Source organism: Lissotriton vulgaris, chromosome 5, assembly GCF_964263255.1.
Source record: "Lissotriton vulgaris chromosome 5, aLisVul1.2, whole genome shotgun sequence".
Classification (NCBI taxonomy): Eukaryota; Metazoa; Chordata; class Amphibia; order Caudata; family Salamandridae; genus Lissotriton; species Lissotriton vulgaris.
In genome coordinates, this window is record NC_141693.1 from 476445456 (window position 1) to 476465474 (window position 20019).

General features: G+C 40.2%; 1 protein-coding gene across 1 annotated transcript in view; it reads right to left on the minus strand.

The window, feature by feature from the left end:
- Window positions 1-20019, minus strand: part of EPHA8 (EPH receptor A8) — a 1186163-nt gene that overhangs the window by 171801 nt on the left and 994343 nt on the right. Inside the window, exons 5-6 of the mRNA XM_086920110.1 lie at window positions 6946-7281; window positions 3735-3859 (exon numbers count right to left, since the gene is read on the minus strand). Of these exons, the coding sequence (XP_086776236.1) occupies window positions 3735-3859; window positions 6946-7281 (461 nt within the window). The remainder of the gene's footprint in view (window positions 1-3734; window positions 3860-6945; window positions 7282-20019) is intronic.

Below are 20019 nucleotides of genomic sequence, written 5' to 3' on the forward strand. Positions count from 1 at the left end.
ATGCACAGTACACTTACAGAACCTTTTTTGGTTGCAAAAAAACTATATCTAGTTTTGAAAGATGTTGATTCGCCCTCAGTGCATTTTGGTGTTATCCTTCATCAGGGAGCTGGTTTACACACATTTATATGCCACTGAACAGGAAAATTGATCTAAGGTGCACCTAGAACCTGTCACAACAAATACAGTTTCATTAGTAGGTTTTTTTCACAACTGATACAGCTGTTGTGAAATGATTGGCTCAATATTGTGGAACTGAGAATTTTCCCTGGACACATAAGTGGTTGACAATCTTGTGATGCACTCTAAAGGTGGCTATGTTCTTTAGATTGATAAAATGATATCACAAGGCTGGAAAGGGTTGCAGAGAAGCACACCCAAAGCTGAACAAGGATTCGACTTAAAATGTATTATGACAATTTTATTGAATTATGTTCTGGTTTTTCATTGGGCACAGCTTTTGTGCTAGGTGATAGCTCTCACAGCAGATTAGAATAATGCTAGTTCCAAGCAGGGGCATCAACAACAAAAAATCCACAACAATTAATGAGATCTCTGCTCCTTGCTGTCTTCAGTCTTCTTGAAGCGATAATAAGGGACAGACAAAAGGTTCACCCTAGCCTAAAAACGTTCGTACCTTCATCAAGGGAAAACTCTGTATCACCCCTCACCCCTATCATCTACCAAATGGCAGTGCGTAAGAAGAGCTAATCAGTAGCTATTTGCTTACAAGGTCCTCACTTAGGGGCATATATTTATCGCTATTGCTTAGTTAGAGACAAAAATTTACCGCAAAGCTGCTGCGATTTTTATTGCAAATAAACCTTGGTATTACCAAGGTTTATCGCAAATGCGATAAAAATCGGCCGCAATGCATGAATATCGCTGAAAAGTCAGCGATATTCATGCATTACCGAGCTAATGCTCTTAGCCATGTTATACACCTCCCATTGGATAACATGGCTAAGAACTGCTCAGGGCAGGTGTTAGCTTTTGGAGATATTCGTGCTTAGCGCGAATATCTCCAAAAGTTGGTAATAGGAGATAGCGATGTTAGCGACTGTTTCCAGTCGCTAACATCTTGGCACGCCCACTTTGCATGTCATTAGTGATAAATATCACTGACATGTCAAGTGGGGCCCAAGATTGTCGCTATCTCCTACTAGCTGTGGCTAACTGGTGTTAGCGACAGCTAGGTAATAGGGAGATAAATTTTATCTCCGCTTTCTTGGCTTTTAAAGCCAAAAAAGCGGAGATAAACCCCCTTGATAATATGCCCCCTTATTTTTAAAATAAATACATAAATATCTCCATTCTCTCTCACTATAGTGTCTGGTCTACACACTTGAGCTACATGAAGTAGTCAATATGCTTCGATAATCTGAGGAACCTGAATCCACCCTCTTTCTTATGCCACTCTGAATTGCATATGGATGGCGCCTTCTTCCATGACACCTACAATTCTTAGTAGTTAAGAATTATACTCTTCGTTGCTGTGAGTGATATCTGCTCATTGTGTCTAGGGGCCCATACAACACCTCAGCAATGTAGCCAGGTAGGCCCAGGAGATGTTTGAGTGTGTTACTCTTCTATGTTCATGGTATATTATTATTATTATTATTATTGCATTTCTTATATAGCGCCAGAATCGACCCCCGAAGGGGTATCTCCGCGCTTGCCTTGGGAACCCGTCCTGGTTTTTCCCTGTGAGATAGCCCCTACAGGGCATCCCCAAGGTGAAAGCCAGGCATCCCGCCGCGGGGGGCCGTTGTGGAGATTAAGCAAGCTTAATGCCCAGAGTTGCATAGTGTGAACCCATGATTAGGTCAGGCACCGAAGCGAGAATTATCGAGTCCGTGGACATTTGAGCTCAACACCCTGCCGCGTCGGGAATCGAACCCTGGTCCCGGGTCTGACCTCTGCTTCAGGGTCTGCCTGCTCTAACCAGTGAGCCACACTTCTCCAGGCACTTATATGCCTAGCAGTCTGGACTGAATATCCGAGATTGAGAAACAATTGCATGTGCAAAACAGATCCGACTAGTCTCAATACTCAGACTCTTACCACATACTGAGACCTTCTACCAGACATGTGCTATACACTCACAGAACATACACATACACACCATCACAGTGAATGTCAGCACAATAGTCTGGGTTTCACATAACAGTTGAGGGGGCAGTAGACCACCATCTCCTTGACACAGGGAAAAGTGTCTTGTCACACTATTGATCTATAAAAGCTCACTGCCACCACCGCTTGATATGACTTATGCAGGGCATAGACAACAGTCCTAGGCCAATGATGAGGGAACGCTTAATGTGCCCCTTCAGGTCATAAAATGGTTTCTGCACCCCTCATCACCATGTACAGTCCTTACTCTCTGTGCATATATTAGATGAGCATCATGCCAGGGCCCAAAAAGAGGTTCATTTTTCACAAGCAGTCATGCACCAGCATAAATACAATTTTACACCAGTGTAAGTAAAATGTTGCCTGGGCCTGGTACACATTCATTTGCCATGCAAGGGATATCATTTCCATCCCAATAGTGGTTGGGACAGGAATGATTAGTTCACAACACAGTCTCAAGCCACTGAAATTGGAGTATTGCATCCAATCATGCCCTATGTTGGGTTCTTTTCAGGGTAAATCCTTGAAATGTGTCACTTGTAGCACCATATGGATGCAGTAGATGGATACAAGCAGTCTTCTCTTTTCTCTGTGGCTGCAACCACATGCAGAACTTGGGAGGTAGGGTAACCAAGCTGACTGGGTGCTTCAACACCCAGTTGTAAAAACTAGAGCAATGCCTGTAAATAATGCATGTAGACTTTTTTTGACATTATATATGAAATGTTATTCTTCGAGAGGCTGAGGAAACACACCTACGTCATAGAGTAATGCTGAAATATGCAGTTCTGAAACTCATAAAAATGTAGAGAAAAGTGGACATGAAGTCAAAGACGCATAATGACTGGAGACAAAGCAAACACAAGGAGATGATGGACGGAGCGCTGAAACTTTTCAGATACCCCCAGCCACAGATCTGGGTTGAATCCCTCATCGTTCTTTAGCACACTTCGCCACCCCAGTTCAGACCCAGCAATATGCAAACCAGTCTTGAACCTGTTCCTCATGGGAGCAGCCAAGCCCAAGCTGCCAAGGCAGGTCTTCTTTGGACCGGAAACAAGCATCCTGGAACCTATTTCAGGGTCACACCCCTCATCAGCCAGGATATCTTGAATCCAGTGGCAAAAAAAGCAAGGGACCTACGTCTGGGCATACCCTGCCTACCAAGGGTGAAAAAACTAACACACAGAGATGATGGACTGGAGACAAACACAAGTGTCTTGGGGTAGACATTAAGATAAATACACAGAAGCGGGTCCACGTACACATTAGATAGAATTACACAAGCATGCTCGCTGCCATTTCTAGAAAAACATATGCACATCAAGATCAGGGATGTGTGTAGCCAAGCATACAAAGACAATCATAACGACACATGAATACCATTGCATTTACACAGATGCACAGACATGTAAACACCGAAAATAGATATATCAGAGAAAGGTACGCTTGATTCTTTCACAACAGAAAAATGTAAACTTCAATTAGGATAATTCAAAGCACCAAAGTAACATCTAATTGCAATCTGCCTAAATAATGCGGCAGTAATCTGTAATGTCTTACAGTGATCCAATGAATGATTGCAATTGATCAGCCATTACCTTTTCAAAGTACTTGATCTCATACTCTAGAATGATGCCATTGGGTTGATCTGGTTCATGCCACAGTAGTGTGACACTGTTCTGGCCAGCATTCTCTTGACGAACCACCACCACCTGTGATGGGGCTGGAAAAACAACATGAAGCATAGCATTAGAATCCCGAAAGACAATGGTGAAAGCTGAAATCACAAAAAGGTCATTAGCTAAATGAGTCTAGAAATTCACTTTTCAAATCACAATGTGGCCAACAACTAATTTTACTGATCTTAGGTCCTTTGAAAACCACAGTTTGTGATCAGGATAAGAGAAGTCCTAATCTAATTTCAATAAATTCTAGACACAGGCTGACATTCACATTATGTGGCGTGAGACGCATGTGTTTGTTGATTATTGTGTAGAATGTAGCAGTGGAATGGTGAGTGACATGTGGGCTTGAATGTAGTCAGTTGATGGTTGTGTGGACTGAAGACAAGTCATGAGTGGTGTTGCTCGTTGATGTGAGTCTATCTTTCAATACATTGACACATCAGTCCAAAGAATTGCTCCTATCTATTCATTTTCACAGACTTGGCGTCATAACGCATAATATTTTAAGTGTCAGGGGTCTGCTACATCTACTAGCTAATTGTCAATAGAGGACACTGCTGAAAGGAAGGCTGCAGCTTCTGACTACCACTAACAAATGCAGCTCTATATTCTGTCAGAATTCAGTCATACATGCTTCTGTCGGTGAAGCTTAAAAACTCTGTCATTAGTAGTTTAGGCTGGGCGGTTCTTTTTACGGCGGGTACACATTGAATTGCATATGACAGCCGCCTTCTTCCAATTACACCTAGAATTGTCAATAGTTACGAACTTTGCGCATCACTTTTAGGTTTTCTCTGAAAGTCTTTGTTGGTGGGAATGATATGTGCAAAGCTCAGTGTGTCTAGGGACCCATACAGCACCTCAATAAGGAAGCCAGGTAAGGCCAAGGGGTTTTTGTTGTACTACACTTCTTATGTAGATGGTATATGCCTAGCAGTTTGGACTGAATATCTGAGACTGAAATAGAATTGCATGTGATTTGCTGTGTTCTGTAATGGCACAGATGAACTAAAACGATGGACAGAAACACAGCTCAATTGGTTAAGATTAAATCTTTTTCATAATGTTTTGGAGGCCCCACAGCATTGTCACATATTGACACAGATGCAACCATGGACATGAGGTTGTTATATTGTAATAAATGCAGTTAATTTCATATTTTCAGCTGCAGCTGAACCATTCCATCTTCTAAAGTGAAGAATAGACCATAAACTAATGTGTTATATCACACTTGAAAAGGTGAACTTTTTTAACCATGTCCTGTGCCTATCCTAAAATGCCTCTAAAGCAATCATGCAAAATTAATATTTAAAACAAGTGGTTCTGTAGAAAAGTAAGATACATTAGAGCCTACTGCAACACATTAATGAGTGGCAAAAAATAGACTTAAAAATCACAAGGAAACCATAATTTGGACTATGTGGTTTGTATCAAATGTTATCATAGATTATATGTGTGTAAAAAACAGTCAAACCTAGAGGTAGCTCATCTCTTTAGCAAGAGAATGTGTTAAAATGTGGGATGTAAAATTGCTGCCAGGCAGATTAAACATAAATGGTAAGCTGGTATGTAAAATATTGACAATGGAATTCCTTGTTACCAAGTGTCAGATCCAAATAATTCAAATATGTTATGTTATGTTATCGAAAAATTATTTGTAGTGCAGATGAATCACCCCCAAAGGGGTATCTCAGTGTAGAAGAGAAAACATAGGCTATTGACTATAATTTATAGAAATAGTTTGGATTTAACTAATTTTCTGCAGCTATGGCAAAGAGTACATTCTCGTATATGAATAGGAAGTTTATTCCAGTATTGGGGGGGCCAGAAATGAAAAAGCTCTGCTTCCACAGTGAGATTTCTTAATTTGTGGGACGGTAAGTAGTGATTTGTTCATTGATCTTAAAGACATTCCTGGACGATATTGAATGAGTTTCTCTATGAGATATCTGGGTCCCTTGCAGTTGAGCACTAGACAGCTGATTTTGGAAATAATTATTTTGTGCACCAGAAGCCAATAGAGCGAGCGCAGCAGGGGAAGGGAGGCAGATCTAGCCAGTATATTTCGAAATGAGCAAGCCACTGTATTCTGGACTACTTGGACTTTATCCAAGAGGTATTTGTTTACCGATCGAGGCAAGAAGAGCATTGCCATAGTCCGGGCGACTAATCACCAAAGACTGAACTAAGGTCTTGCACACAGAAAGTGAGAGCAACAGAAAGGCTCTGCGCAGAGGACTCATTACATGAAAGCAGGTGTTGGGACCAAGCAATATATTTGATGTATCTGCCTGTGTAGAAATACAGAGAATGTGTCTCATCAGGATGGTGCAGTGTACGGAATTGATATTTGCTACTATGATGGGGCAAGGCTTTATATGTCTCAGCCTCTCTCTCTCCAAAGAATTGATTACAACAAAGCACATTTATGCTCAGAAGATTCATATCACATAATAATTCTGTATCTCTTGCATTTTCATAATGGGTAAAAGTCTATAGCTTGTTACCATGAAATAATCGAAGAGATACCTTGTGATCTAGATCTCTCTATAGACAGTAACCACTAGTACCGAAAAATGTACAATAGTATATCTCCCAAAAATATATTTTCTTTTTATTCTTCAGAACAAATTGTTATTATATTAAATTTTCAAATTTTCTTAGTTTTTTTAAATATATAAAACATTGCATTTGTTACAATTAATCAATATAACACAAACATATAAATCAATTGATAAATGGATTCAATAGATGTAAAGTTGATGGACGCAATGTGGTAGAAGTAGACTCTTGCATTTTCATACCTGAAAGTGGCATAATAGGGTCAGGTTTTGACAACTGTTAAAGTCCTTAGCCGAAAATTCTAATATTCTGCTCATCCTTAATAAAAAATCTCTGCTTCTGCATACCGTGGTAGCATGCCACTATGCTAAATATTGTTCTTCATGCCTACCAACACCTCTCAGACTGTACCTAAACCACAGACGTATACAATTATGAAAAAAAACCTTTTAAGAGTCCAAAGCTTTGACTTTCAATATATACTTTGATTAACACTGTGAGAATTTAGTAAGAGTATGGATTCGGTTAAAAATGCACGACACATCCAGGGGGCTCCTCCTACCTGCCTGGTTCGTGGTTAAGTTGACAGAGGTAAATTTGCGCGGCTCCAAGCTCAGGTCCGACACACCATTAACCGCCTCAATCCAGAAGGTGTAATTCATGTGAGCAAGCAAATTGGTCACAAGGGTGGAGCATTGGGCCAATCCCATCTGCTGGGGAATGAAGCGGATGCTGTTTCCACACGCCTCGCATTGTCCAACATCCCAGGGACACCGCCGGCATATCACATTATACACAACATCATGACGCCCGCCTCTGTCCAGTGATGGGGTCCACTCCAGGTTCACAGAGGTTCCATTCACACTCGAGATCAGATTGACTGGGGCTGATGGGGGACCTAAAGGACATAAAAACGTAAAGTAACATTTTCTGCAACACATACATATAGCAAGATGGTTATATACGATTGTGAATAATAAATAGAAGAAATAGATTGTATACACGGTCCCACAGCATATTTTGAGCGTTGTGATTACAGGACAAGAATGATGCTCTTTAACCTCTTGGATGCTAATGACAAGGGTAACTCGTCATGCACTTACCATTGATTTCAATGGAAATTCAATTCAATAAATATTTTTGCCTTAGCAGTAAAGGGGTTAATCCGTTATCCATAGTATACAATTGTGCATGTAATAATGTCTCATATGACCATGATGGTACTCAGCATTTATTCCACCACAATGAAAATATTTTTTCAACGGAGCTAGCCCTTTTTCCAAAAAGATGCCAATTTCACCGGTGTTCCGTTTCCTTCCTCAGCCTGGAAAGGGATTTAGACGGGGATTTGAAAGAATGAACATTTAAGTGTCCCCATAATGAGAATGGTCTGAAAAAGTTTGAAACTAGCAAAAAGGACAGGTTAGTTGAAACTAAACAAAAAGTTCATTTCCCTTTTGTTTATATTGAACCAAAGATTGGGCACTTAAAATAGAATGGTGTTATGGTAAACCTATGAAATGATGACTTGTAGGAATTGATAATGTTTTAAAAGTATAGGGGGGATTTTCAATTCTCCCTTTTTTTGCTTTTGACTTTAAATGAATGTGAATTAAAGTCAAAGGCTTTTTATGAAAATAAAAGCAAATGCACGAATATATTTTTTTGCAATATATTGTGTTTGTAAGGACTCAACAGATATTTGTTTGTGATATGTATTGTTTTTACGCCAGCAGTTGTCCATTGTACTTGTAAACAAATTGCCAAATCTTTGATTCAATGTACACAAAAGGGAATTTAACTTTTTTTTATGGAAAAAAGTTTGTGTATACATTGGTGAGTGTTCTCAATGTCAGGGCATACCATACTAGAACTGCCAAAAGCTGTCAAAACCTGCTTTTTTTAGATTTACTCAATTGAAATTATGTGAGTAACATTACATATAAAGCACACATTTAACCAGGGGTATCTTGGCACTCAATAACAGATGTTAGTTCTTACCCAACTCAATGGTACTCATTTTATCAATCTTAGAAGGACGAAAGGGTGAGTGGACCCACTGGGACCAGACCATGAGGTCGAACACAAGCCCCTATAGTGGACGTATTAGTCTAGCTAGCCACCAGACCCAGCATGTAACTGTGTAAATAAATCATTTTATGGAAAACTATAGGGTATATTTGCAAGGGTTTATCGCCACAGGAACGTCACTTTTTGGAACTTAACATGGCTTAATGCTGCTTTGTAAATAAGGCCCCCTTTCACACTACACTTAGAGGGAAAGAGGCGGGCAATGGGTATTGCGGTGGGCATTTCGCTTCAAAACCCAATGATTTTGGCGCTGCCCCGTATTTACAAGGGTGGCGTAAATATGGGGCAGCGCCAAAATTAAGACCAGGGAAAATCTGTTCTTAACATGGCGAAAACCAGGAGAAAATGTAATTTCTACTGTTTTTGCTGTTTCTATGTGTACTGCTTTGTGCAGCACACATAGAAACATCAAATCGCCATTAATGATTGTTTATGTGCCAGAAGGTGTCCCAAGATGCTTGTTTCCAGTCCAGGAGGAACCTGGCCCAGCAGTTTGGACTGAACTGTTCCCATGAGGAGCAGGGTTAGGACTAATTTGCATATGGCTGTGTCCAAAATGGGGTGACATAGTGAGCCAAAGAACGATGGATTGAACCCAGATCTATTGACAAGGGGTGAGTGGTTGAAAAGATTTAGCACTCTGTCCATCATCTTGTTGTGTTTGGTTTATAATATATCCAAACCTTTGGCAAGACAGGGGCACTAAATATGCTGCCACTGTTAGTCAATGTGAGACCTCCACACCCCTGGGCAAGGAAGTTACAGGGCAAACTCAAGGATTAATTTACACACCCCAGCCTGGCATGGGCAATGTAAATTGTTGCTACCTGGTCCTGGCCTGACATGTAGAGGGTGAGATTAAAACCCTTTTATTTCTTTCACAAAGAGATATCTGCCTAAACCGGTGAATACAAGTTCAGGTCATTTATACATAATCATAATGCAGCATCGGGTCTCCCAGGGGCATATGTACAAACCCCTATCGCCATCACAATGTCACTGAAAGTGACGCTGTGATGGCGATAGGGGACTCGCCTTATTTACAAGGCAGTGTTAAGCCACTTAATGTGGCTTAACGCTGCCTTGTAAATAAGGCCCCATTTCACGCTATACTTAGCATGAAAGGGGAGGGCAATGTGTGTTGCTGTGGGCGTTGCATCGCAACACGCATTGATTCTGATGTTACCTCCTATTTACAAGGGAGGCGTGAATAGGAGGCAGCGCCAGAATTAAGACCAGGGAAAACCTGATCTTGACCTGGAGAAGCGAGGAGAATGTTTCATTTCTCTGCGTTTTTTCTGTTTTTTATGTGTGCTGTGTTGTGCAGCACACATGAAAACAGCAATTAGCATCATTCCATCCCACCTATTGCCTATATATATATATATATATATATATATATATATATATATATATATATATATATATATATATATATATATATAAGGGGTTGAACAGGGATGTGGAGTTAGAAGTACGTCTGGGTCGATGGTTTATCATCCGTCCTCCTGCTCCCCCTTGTTTTGCATTGTATTGTCTCCTCCTTGGAAATGGATGGTTTTTAGCATGTTTTTATGATGAAGAGCTGTGCAATATGAAAAGAATCCATCCCCGCACCAGAGCACTTTAGATAAGTGAAGTTTTGCACTTTGACACTTTATGCACTACGTATGTTTTGTATATATAAAGCTATTTATTACTCTTATAGAGAAGGATTGAATTTTTAAATATTTTTATATAGTGTTTATGATATGAATATACTTGTATATGATCCCCATAATTACAGATTTTATGATAATTGACTTATTGGATATTATATCATATTGGCTATTTATCTATCTATGTATTTATTTATATCCTTTCATTTATAGCTTTTATAATGTATGATGTGTCTGGTGTATTTATTATGATCAATATGTTCTGGGATGGCCATCACTATTTCAAATAAACCATTGGCATGATTCCCTCTATGTCACGTGATGCAGTCATTTGGTCAGGGCACTGGCCCAAGAGTTTGCTTCTAAAAGGTTCCCTAAGTCCAAGCATGGAATATTGGAGGAATGAACATTTTAAGTTGGCTAGTTTTTCTATAAAAGTAATTTTGACAACAATTATAAATAAAAGAGTATAAATATAAAAATATAAAAATGATTTTGAAATGGATATGTACTTAGCCAGTTTAAAAGACAGTATGCAGAATGATTAGGGCATGTTAAACAATGGATGTTGTTTTTTCTATATCTATGATGCACTGTGCCTTTAAATGTGAATGAATATAAAGAGAATATGAGTTTGAGAAAGCCTGGGCCCAGCCGACACGCATCAGGACAGACATCGCACTGTGAAAATAAATACAATTATTTGACCTGCCTTCAATGCCCATGCTTGCTCCTTACAATAGGAGTTGTGTGAAAGAGATATATATATATATATATATATATATATATATATATATATACATAATCATAATAAGATGCTGCTATGTATGATGCAATGGTGTTTGTATAACAATCTATTTATGTTCGATGGCAGGATCTAAAAGCAGCGGCAGGGCGTGGCTATGGGCGCATGCTTCTCCCCCAGCTATGCGTGCATGCACGTAGGTTGGTGGGAGAAGCATGTGCTCATGGAACAACATAGATCTGTTGTCGATAGGCACCTGGCCCACATATGGAGGTATATAGACGATATATTTATTGTCTGGAGAGGGACTGAAACAGAAGCCTCAGATTTTGTTAACCGCATGCGCACTAGCGGTTTTCCCGCTGCGCGCTGAAAAATTTAAAAACCCGCGTTATGTGACAAAGCCAGCTCGTCATGCGCGTAGCGCAGGTAACGCCCATGACGAGCTGGCTTTGTCATCAGCACTGAAGGGGATAATACCATCAACAATAATCTTCTCAACCTGCAGTTCATTGATCGTCATACAGTAAACTTTTTAGACATCGCAGTATATATTGAGGATAACAAAGTCAAAACACGATTGTTTCACAAGCCTACAGCAGGAAACACCTTGCTGCATGCCACTAGCTTTCATCCGCAGCATACAATCACCAGTTTACCCTATAGTGAATTTTTAAGGATCAGGAGAGCATGTAGTACACCAGCAGCAATGAAGACAGCACAGCAAGCAGCGAGAAACCGACTCTTACAGAGAGGCTACAAAGCCAAACTACTAGACACTGCATTAGTTAAAGCTAACTCTAGAGACAGGGCGGACCTATTGGAAATAAAGTTGGCAGAGGAAAGGACAGTGACGGATGAACAACAGGCCATTAATCAAAGTCAAACAGTTAGATCTAGTACCTCTCTATCATGTAGATTTATTTCTACATATAGCAGGCAGGTCAATGCGATAAAAAGCATAATCAACACAGAATGGCCAATTGTATTAACAGACACAATACTGTCACAGCTACTTCCCATCAAAGCCAAATTTTACTTACAGAAAAGCCCGCTCTATGCGAAATGACTTAGTAAGAACGAGTCCAGAACTAGATCTCCAGAAGGGGTGGCTAACAGCCAGCAAAGGCTTTCACAAATGTAGCTCCTGCCGAGCTTGTAAATTCGGCATGAATTTCAAAACATATGCTACTGGTTTCTCAGAGGCTCCGATCAGTTTAAAGGGATATTATTCTTGCCGCACTGACCATGCGGTATATGTCCTTCAGTGCATATGCGGATTACGCTATGTAGGCAGCACAAAGTTGCCTGTCCACCAACAAATATTACAGCACCTGCGGGCAACTGTAAATTCGGATTCCACCTATCCAGTGGCTCGACACATCAATGAAGAACATGCTAGCAATCTGAACGTGCTGAAATACTACGTTATTGATAGCGTGTCACTCAATAAACGGGGAGGCAATCGTGAAAAGAATCCTAGACAACTGGAGACCAAGTATATAATCGAATTAGACACCAAGGCCCCTAATGGATTAAATATGTGTGAAGATATACACTATTACCTTTAGAGTGGCCTAAAATGTCTATCAGTAACCAGTTAAATACCTAAATATATGATCTGTCAATTCTGTGTGAAAATCTATCTTCTGTTTATATGCTGATCTCGTCTGTCATTGATCGTGTTTTTTACTGTTTTGTAAAGTCTATGCCTAGACGATAGCTTTCTTGATTATGATTTTCTCTATAGAAAAACACAATATTTTGTCTAGGTTCACATCTAAACCTGTTCTTCTTTTCTTCTCTCTTTTTGACAAAATTTTCACTTACAATCACGAGCACTTTTTTATACTGTAGGGGTTTGTATATTATCTAGCACAAAACTAGTTCAAGTTTACATATTATACAATGTTGATAGTAAATATAATCTTGGTCGATGTTTTTTGATATCATTGATGGTACCAATTTCCTAACTGTCTTAAGCCCATAATCAAAGGGCACATTGGGGCAATAATTTGCATTTGTGCACAAATAAACAGCTTCAATTAATTTTGAATAGCCGTTGTTTAAGGCAGACCTTATTAGCCAATCAGAAAAACCAAATATGACCGAATGTTAAACGAATATCTGTATTTGAACAGTTATCAATATATTGCCAACATGTTTACTTTAAATATCATAGAAATGTATTCTGAATAATGTTTGAGGTCATACGAATTCTAGACAATCTGTTAAGTAAAAACAGTAGAATTTGTAGTTTTTAACCCGCCAGTATTTCTTCACTTTCAGTGAGATTGGTAGTTTTCCCTTATGTTCATGGGAAATGTAGTCTTTTGTTATATACTTTGCTGCTTTGGAATAAAGTGAAGAAAGAAGGCATAATCCTCGCCTCCGAGTCCTTAATAGAATTGAAACTTTCCGTTACGTTAGCTAGGAAATTTTTTATTCCGAGCTCATCAAGCAAAAAGCCTTCTCTTATTTGAGCAGAACAATGGAAGCTGAAACTTTATTTATATGAAAATAATCAGATGCCTCTCCTGAGAAATATGTATTAGCAGCAAGGTTCCAACCTGGAGAAAGAGAGAGAGAGAGAGAGAGAGAGAGAGAGAGAGAAAGAGAGAGAAAGGGAGAGATAGCTGTACATTCCCAAATTACAATACTAGTGAAGACAATATATTGGAATTAGCAGGTAGTGCTTCTCTTACCTGGTCGGAGACCAAAGGAGTCTCCTTTTTCAACAATATATTCTACACCCAAAATCTAACCTTTCCGTATTCCTTTTTGGTGTCAATTTATTATCCTTATTGTGAACATGTACTAGCACTTCAGGTTCTTGAATTTTTCAGAGCTTGATTCAAGTTCTTTTCCCACCGCTATATCAGAAGTGAGAGACTTAGAGAAGGCGCACACAGAGGTTCGCCAGTGGGAGTTTGTTGCAGAGTAGGGTCCACTTGTTTATTAGTATGACTTCTTCTAGGACTATGCTCCAATAATGAGGTACTAACCATATTGATAAATCTAGGGGACTTTAACTTTTTGACTCGAGGCTTCACCAAGCAATCTTGATAAAAAAAATCCTTTGATCAAAATATTTCAATTTTGGTTTAAAAATGCTAGTGTTATAGGGCAGTTGTTCAACAACACTCCAATCCAAAATAAGTCCAAAATTAACAACTGTGTTCCAATTTTTAATTTAAAAGCACTGCCATTCTTTGGTAGGGTACCACCTCTGATGTGCACCAGCCTCACTAGATCTACTCTTCCATCAGACGAGTCCACTCCTTACATTCATCCATCAGCTCCCTGATGAATGCTTGGTTTGTGGATGCTGAACCACCATGGCAGGAAACCCTTGGCTAGCTACCAGCTAGCTTCCCTGTGAAGCTGAACCACCAAAGAGGTATGAGCACAACTGGGTCATGGAGTGATGGCCAACAAAGGTTGTAGAGGCTGTTTTGAAGGATCCCTCTCTCAGTGTTTCTGGTGACCCATCTTCATTACTGTAGTGTCGCCTCTCTGCAGTGAGGTGACACTACATTGAATACATTGGTAGCTCCTCCGCCCACTAAAACACCAGGAGAACCTAATATTGCCACATGTTTCTTCACAGAATTTCCCACAGTAATCCAATCATAGTTCTGGCCAGAAAACACCAGGAGAACGTAATTTAGCCACAAGTTTCTTCACAGATTTCCCACAGTAATCCAATCATAATTCTGGCTACAGATCATGCTGCCTCTTATCTCCTCCAGAAAACTGCCGACACAACACAGGTGATTCAGATGAGTGTATCCACCCATCTCAAGGACAAAGCCAAACAAGATTGACATTGGTTTGGAGTTGCTTGTGTTCCTATCCAGAGTGGATATGGCCTGGCAGCTTGGTCTGTTACTATTGGAGCAGGGTGAGACTGAGATGCATATGGCTGCTCCCTCTGGAGTGGTGCAATGGACAAAATATGAGACATTACAATGTTGTCCAAACAATTACCTTTGTCTAACACTTTGGCAAGCATTCCACCCAACACCTTTTGTTGTTTTATTGTGGTACCCTATGTAGTAAAGGTATGACTATACCTATACCCAGTGATGAGGTGTGATGCAGAATCTTTCCTGGGCTTATCTGTTCTCACATTCAGGGGGGGGGTGGAGCCTGGTTGTTCATACTGGACTACTCCTTTTGGAATGTGACAAAGCCTGGTGTGCATGTTGTTGCTCTCTGCCTGGGGTGGTGCAATTGCCAAACACCAATAGATTGGAATGCGGTTGTGCAATTGCCAGTCAGAGAAGATTTTATGAGTATGCCACCCTTTACGTTTTCTTGTTTTTATAGCCTTTATTGTCTGCTTCACACCTTTCTGGTGATTCATAAACCATCTGCAAGAAATGGTAGTTAATGCAAAAGGTGTCAGAATCTGATCATTAAAAGAACAGGCTCTGGAATTACTTTGTTTTCTTACTTTGGGGTCTGTGGCCTTTTCATATTTTAAAACAGAAGTACCAGTTTTGATGTGCAAACAGAAATAAGCTTTGCCTTATTCGATTACAGTCAAACCTAGCTATTTAAGAAAATGGAAACCTTCATAATGATACTGTAGGGGTATTGGTGGCTTGGTAACACCACACACAGCTCTGGAGGTCTGCAAATACCCAAACATGAGGAGTGATATTCCTAAAGGTCATATACAATGAAAGTAAGATAGTTTAGGGTGGTGTTCTCCAGTGTCGTCCTGGAGGCCCGGATCCTGGCCAGATTTTTACCATATCCACATTGAGATAAATGTAGTTATCTAAAAAATCTGCCATGGATCCGGTCCTCCAGGACCAACATTGGAGAACCCAGGTTTAGGGGTTAGGTGTGCATGGTGCAGAGAGCTCTAAACATGGCCTAATACTAGTAGATTTTAATCGAGCTAGTGCACCTATACAGATGTCTGTGTTTCATATAGTGATACATTGCTGACATTCAGGGAGGGCCAGCTTAGCCTATCACCAGTCCTAGGTTAATAACAGCATTATAATTGAGTTGTGTAATAATAGCACATATCACTAAACTGTTAATATTCAATTGAAATGTTAGCCTGTGTGATACGAGTCAATAATAGCAATATTATAACAAGGAACTTTTGTGGTACTTTTGTTACCTACTATGCATTTGTAATTGCACTGGGTTTCTATTTAAGAAAGTCAATTGGAAAGAGTACCTGGGCATCTCTTGCTAGTAACAAGAGAAATGCATTCCTGTGAGAGGACTTCCTACACTTCTCTTTGAAATTGGAAACAGTGCAACCAACCTGAATAATTACTCACTTTAAATCTAAAAAATGCCCTAAAGTTTTACAATGTGTCATTGTTCAACTGCTTGTACTACGATATATATCAACTGTTGGACTTGGACATGCATGGGCCTTCTGCCATTGGTGCACCAAGAAGGTGGAACTGAACGCTATACATTTCATCCTTCCTAGGAACAGGCTTCATGGCCCCTGCTGAACCCCCTTTAGCCTTAGCTGCTGCTTAACGGGCATTGTTGAAATTTAAATTACATAGGTAAAATTCATGAAATTGCTATATTTTGCCTTGCACAAAATTGAATAAATGTCTTTAAATTTTGCATTACACAATTCTGCTTTATCATCATCAAGAGGGAACTAATGTGTGAAGAATGTGTTTCCCTGACAGCAACTTTCTGCCCAGTGAGTCCCCTGCTGGTATCCTGCATTGCTTATGTACATGAGATATGCCTTTACTTGATGAAAAGTCTCACAATGGTGTAGGGAGGAGATTCAAACAAGTAGCCTTGGTTGGGCAAAGGATGTGAGAAGAACCCTCCAGAAAGTAGCAGGGTGCCTTAACGTGAGATTCTCCCAGCACTCCTTGGTGGCCGATTTCACAAAGAGAATGCTTAGGGAACAAGGTCAGGCTTCCCAAGGGCCCAGGACCTTGACTATATGTTATTGAAAAAATCGGTCCAGTGGTTAAAGAACTCATGGGAAAATGAAGCCTGGTTTCCGTATTTGGACATATTGCCCAACAAAGGGTTAAGAAATGAAATCTTAAGGACCCGAGTTGGGATTAATCCTTGGAAGATTGACGGAAAAATAAAGTCTGTATTGATTGGCCCTGATGGTATATGTAACTGTGGGCTAGGTCTAAGAAATGACATGTTGCACATATTGCTTGATTGAACATTTGTCCTTGCCATACGGAAACAGTTTTTACGTCCAATATTTTCATCACATAAGATAAATTCAAGTGCCAAAGCGGTTTGCTTACTTACAGATATGCCCTCGTTGGAAATTGCAATAGGATTGGGAAAATTCCAGAAGGCGATAAAATAACTTGTAAGGGAAAAACTGTAGAAGGGGCAATAATTTTTAATTGTTTATAGGACTCCATAAAATGTGAATTCTTCTTCTTTTAGAAACTCAGAGTGTTCTGTAAACTGTGTTTAATGAATTGTAGGTCCTGAGGGTGTTACCTTCTTTTAATATGTACTGTATTTTAAATATGTATTATGTGATAGAAGTTTGATTGTTCACACTATTTGATCTTGTTTGCCTTTTGTACTGTTTAAAAGGCTGTGGTCTAAATAAACAAGGTTTCTCTCTCTCTCTCTCTCAAATGGGATGCGGGCAAACCATATTATACCCTGAAAACACAATTACTCATAATTTCATTACATTTTCATGAAATATCCCAAAAAACCTTCACACACTCCTATTGCTAACCTTAACTTTGTAGAAAGATACAGCCAGTCCATAGAATCGAAAGACATAAACATCACATTACCTTGAATCCTTCTCTTTCTCTCACATAGAGTGGTGGGGACTGATCACAAAAACAACAGTTAAAAGTGGTGGTGAGCTTACTGGTGACTTTGCTTCACACACTGTCTCTATGACACATTTTGTTACTGTATTTCTTCATTGACCATGCTGTTGTTACCATTGCCTATATCCGGTTGGTATACCAGCTGGCTGGATTGTGGCAGTCTTTTGTGAACTGAGAGAAGCTTTTGAGTCTACTGACTTACATCTGTTTGTGTGTTTCAGATTGTAGTCTGTCCCCGTCACCATCAAGGTTTGTGCCCCCAGATTGAGTTGCCACAGACCTGGACACTCTATGGTTCATAGATATTCCAAAAAATGAGTGAACAACAGAACTGACCTTAATCCCAGGAGGTAGGATTTCCTAGCTGAACTGAGCAATCTAACTTTCAGAACTCTTAGGCACTGTCCCCTTCTTCTGCAGCTTACCGGGGTACAATGCCTGTCAAGTGCCATTGAAATGGCAAATGTCAGCATTTTAGGTGTTGAGAATAAGACGGAAAAGACCAGTAACCCTTATTTACTATTTAAAAAAACAACTCTATTCTGGAAAGAGGACTGCTATCCTCCATTTTACAGTGGTCAGTTAGTGATCACAATCATTGCATGTTTTTAAACATTACTTACACTTATCAAATGTTCCCATAACAAGATTGTTGGGTTATTGTTTGTTTTTCTTTCAGGATTGTGCCAATGTTCATGAACATTTAGTGATCACAAGCAGTATATATTGGATACTGATTTGAGGCCTGGCTTCACCTTTAACTTATGTTCTATAATCATTTTAGTGTGTGTTTTGTTTTGTGTACTAGTGACCATTTGAGTTCCTCTTTATACATATATGTATACATATGTACATTTAGCATTTCTAGAGTGTACTATCAATTCATAATTGTGTTACTTTAACACTGCCTTGCCTCAGCTAAGTCTTGAGTGTTCATCCACATCAACAGCACTGGAGGCTTAATAAATCCAACTTTGCAATAAAAACCATGTGCCCAGTGTCCAAATTATCCTTCTCACATTTAGAGTGTTTGGTGAACCCTGAAATTTCATGCCCCAGAATAAAATCATGACAATATGAAATGTCACCTTTCTTTTAGCAGGAGAGACCGAGGTAGGAGGAATCAGGGCAGCTCTCCTTCCCTACTCAACTCTGCAATATATAGACTGTTTTTACTTCCTTCCGGCATGTTTTCAATAATTAAGCATCAGCACCTTTCCTGAGAAGAGCTTTTCAAATGAATAAGTATAAATTGAAAACAAAGTACCTGCTCCGACACCCGATCCCTTGCTCCCTATCCTCGCATCCCTGCCGGAGTCTGCTGCACACTGCGCAGGCTCCCAGCTCCCAATCCCAGCGCTGCTCACATGCTGGGAATGCTATTGACAGCATGTGAGCAGCGCTGGGATTGGTCTGAGCACCTCGGTTTGGCGCTCAGACAGAGTGGGAGCATGCGTTGGTTTCTCCACCCAGCTGTACAAATCTAGCTAGGTGTAGAAAGGCTCAGTGCGCATGACGGTTTGGCTGGCCCCAATGGGCTGTCCAAACAGTCATCAGTGCCCACCACTCCCCCTTCCTCCCTGGTGCTGTAGCTGCATCATCAGGATGGAAGGCCACTCCCCTCCCTCACAGCCTGCAAGGCCAAAAATAAAAAGATAATAAAAATGTTGATTTTCATTACATTTTTGTCTTTTGCCTCTGCTGGCTATCAGAGGTGGGGGGGAGGGGGTGACCCTCCTCCGCTATAACAGAGGAGCCACCCCTGCCAGGTCAAGTCCTCCCTAAACTGGAATACAAACAAATCTAGTCAGGTTTTGCCCTGAATGGAGCTCTTAAGTCAGTTGTAGCTTGACTGCTGTGGCACAGGGATCATGGGACCCACCGATCTTTCATTGCTTGTGGTCACGTTTTTGGAGGACCTGGCCTTGCAGTTCGGGTTGGACGGTTTCTATAAGAGCAAGGGCGATACTAATTTGCATACGACTTGGTCCAAAACTGCAGTGGCACTGTGTGCAAAATGAGGATGGGCTCCAAACATTTTCCATTTTGTGAGATTAATTCAAACATTCTATCCATCCTTTTTTTGTATAATCTGTGTGATATTACATGTAATATTATTTCACTCACGAAGGCCGCCTTTACCCAGCTGCAGAATAAGGTGCATATTTACGAGGAAGTGGCAGAGCACGTTGTTAGCCTCTTTGGCTTAATGCAGAGCTCTGCCACTTCTTAAACGTAGGGGTGCAGTCCTACGTTTCCCCCTGTGTTGGTGCTAATTTAGCCACCTAGCATCAACACAGGTAACCTTG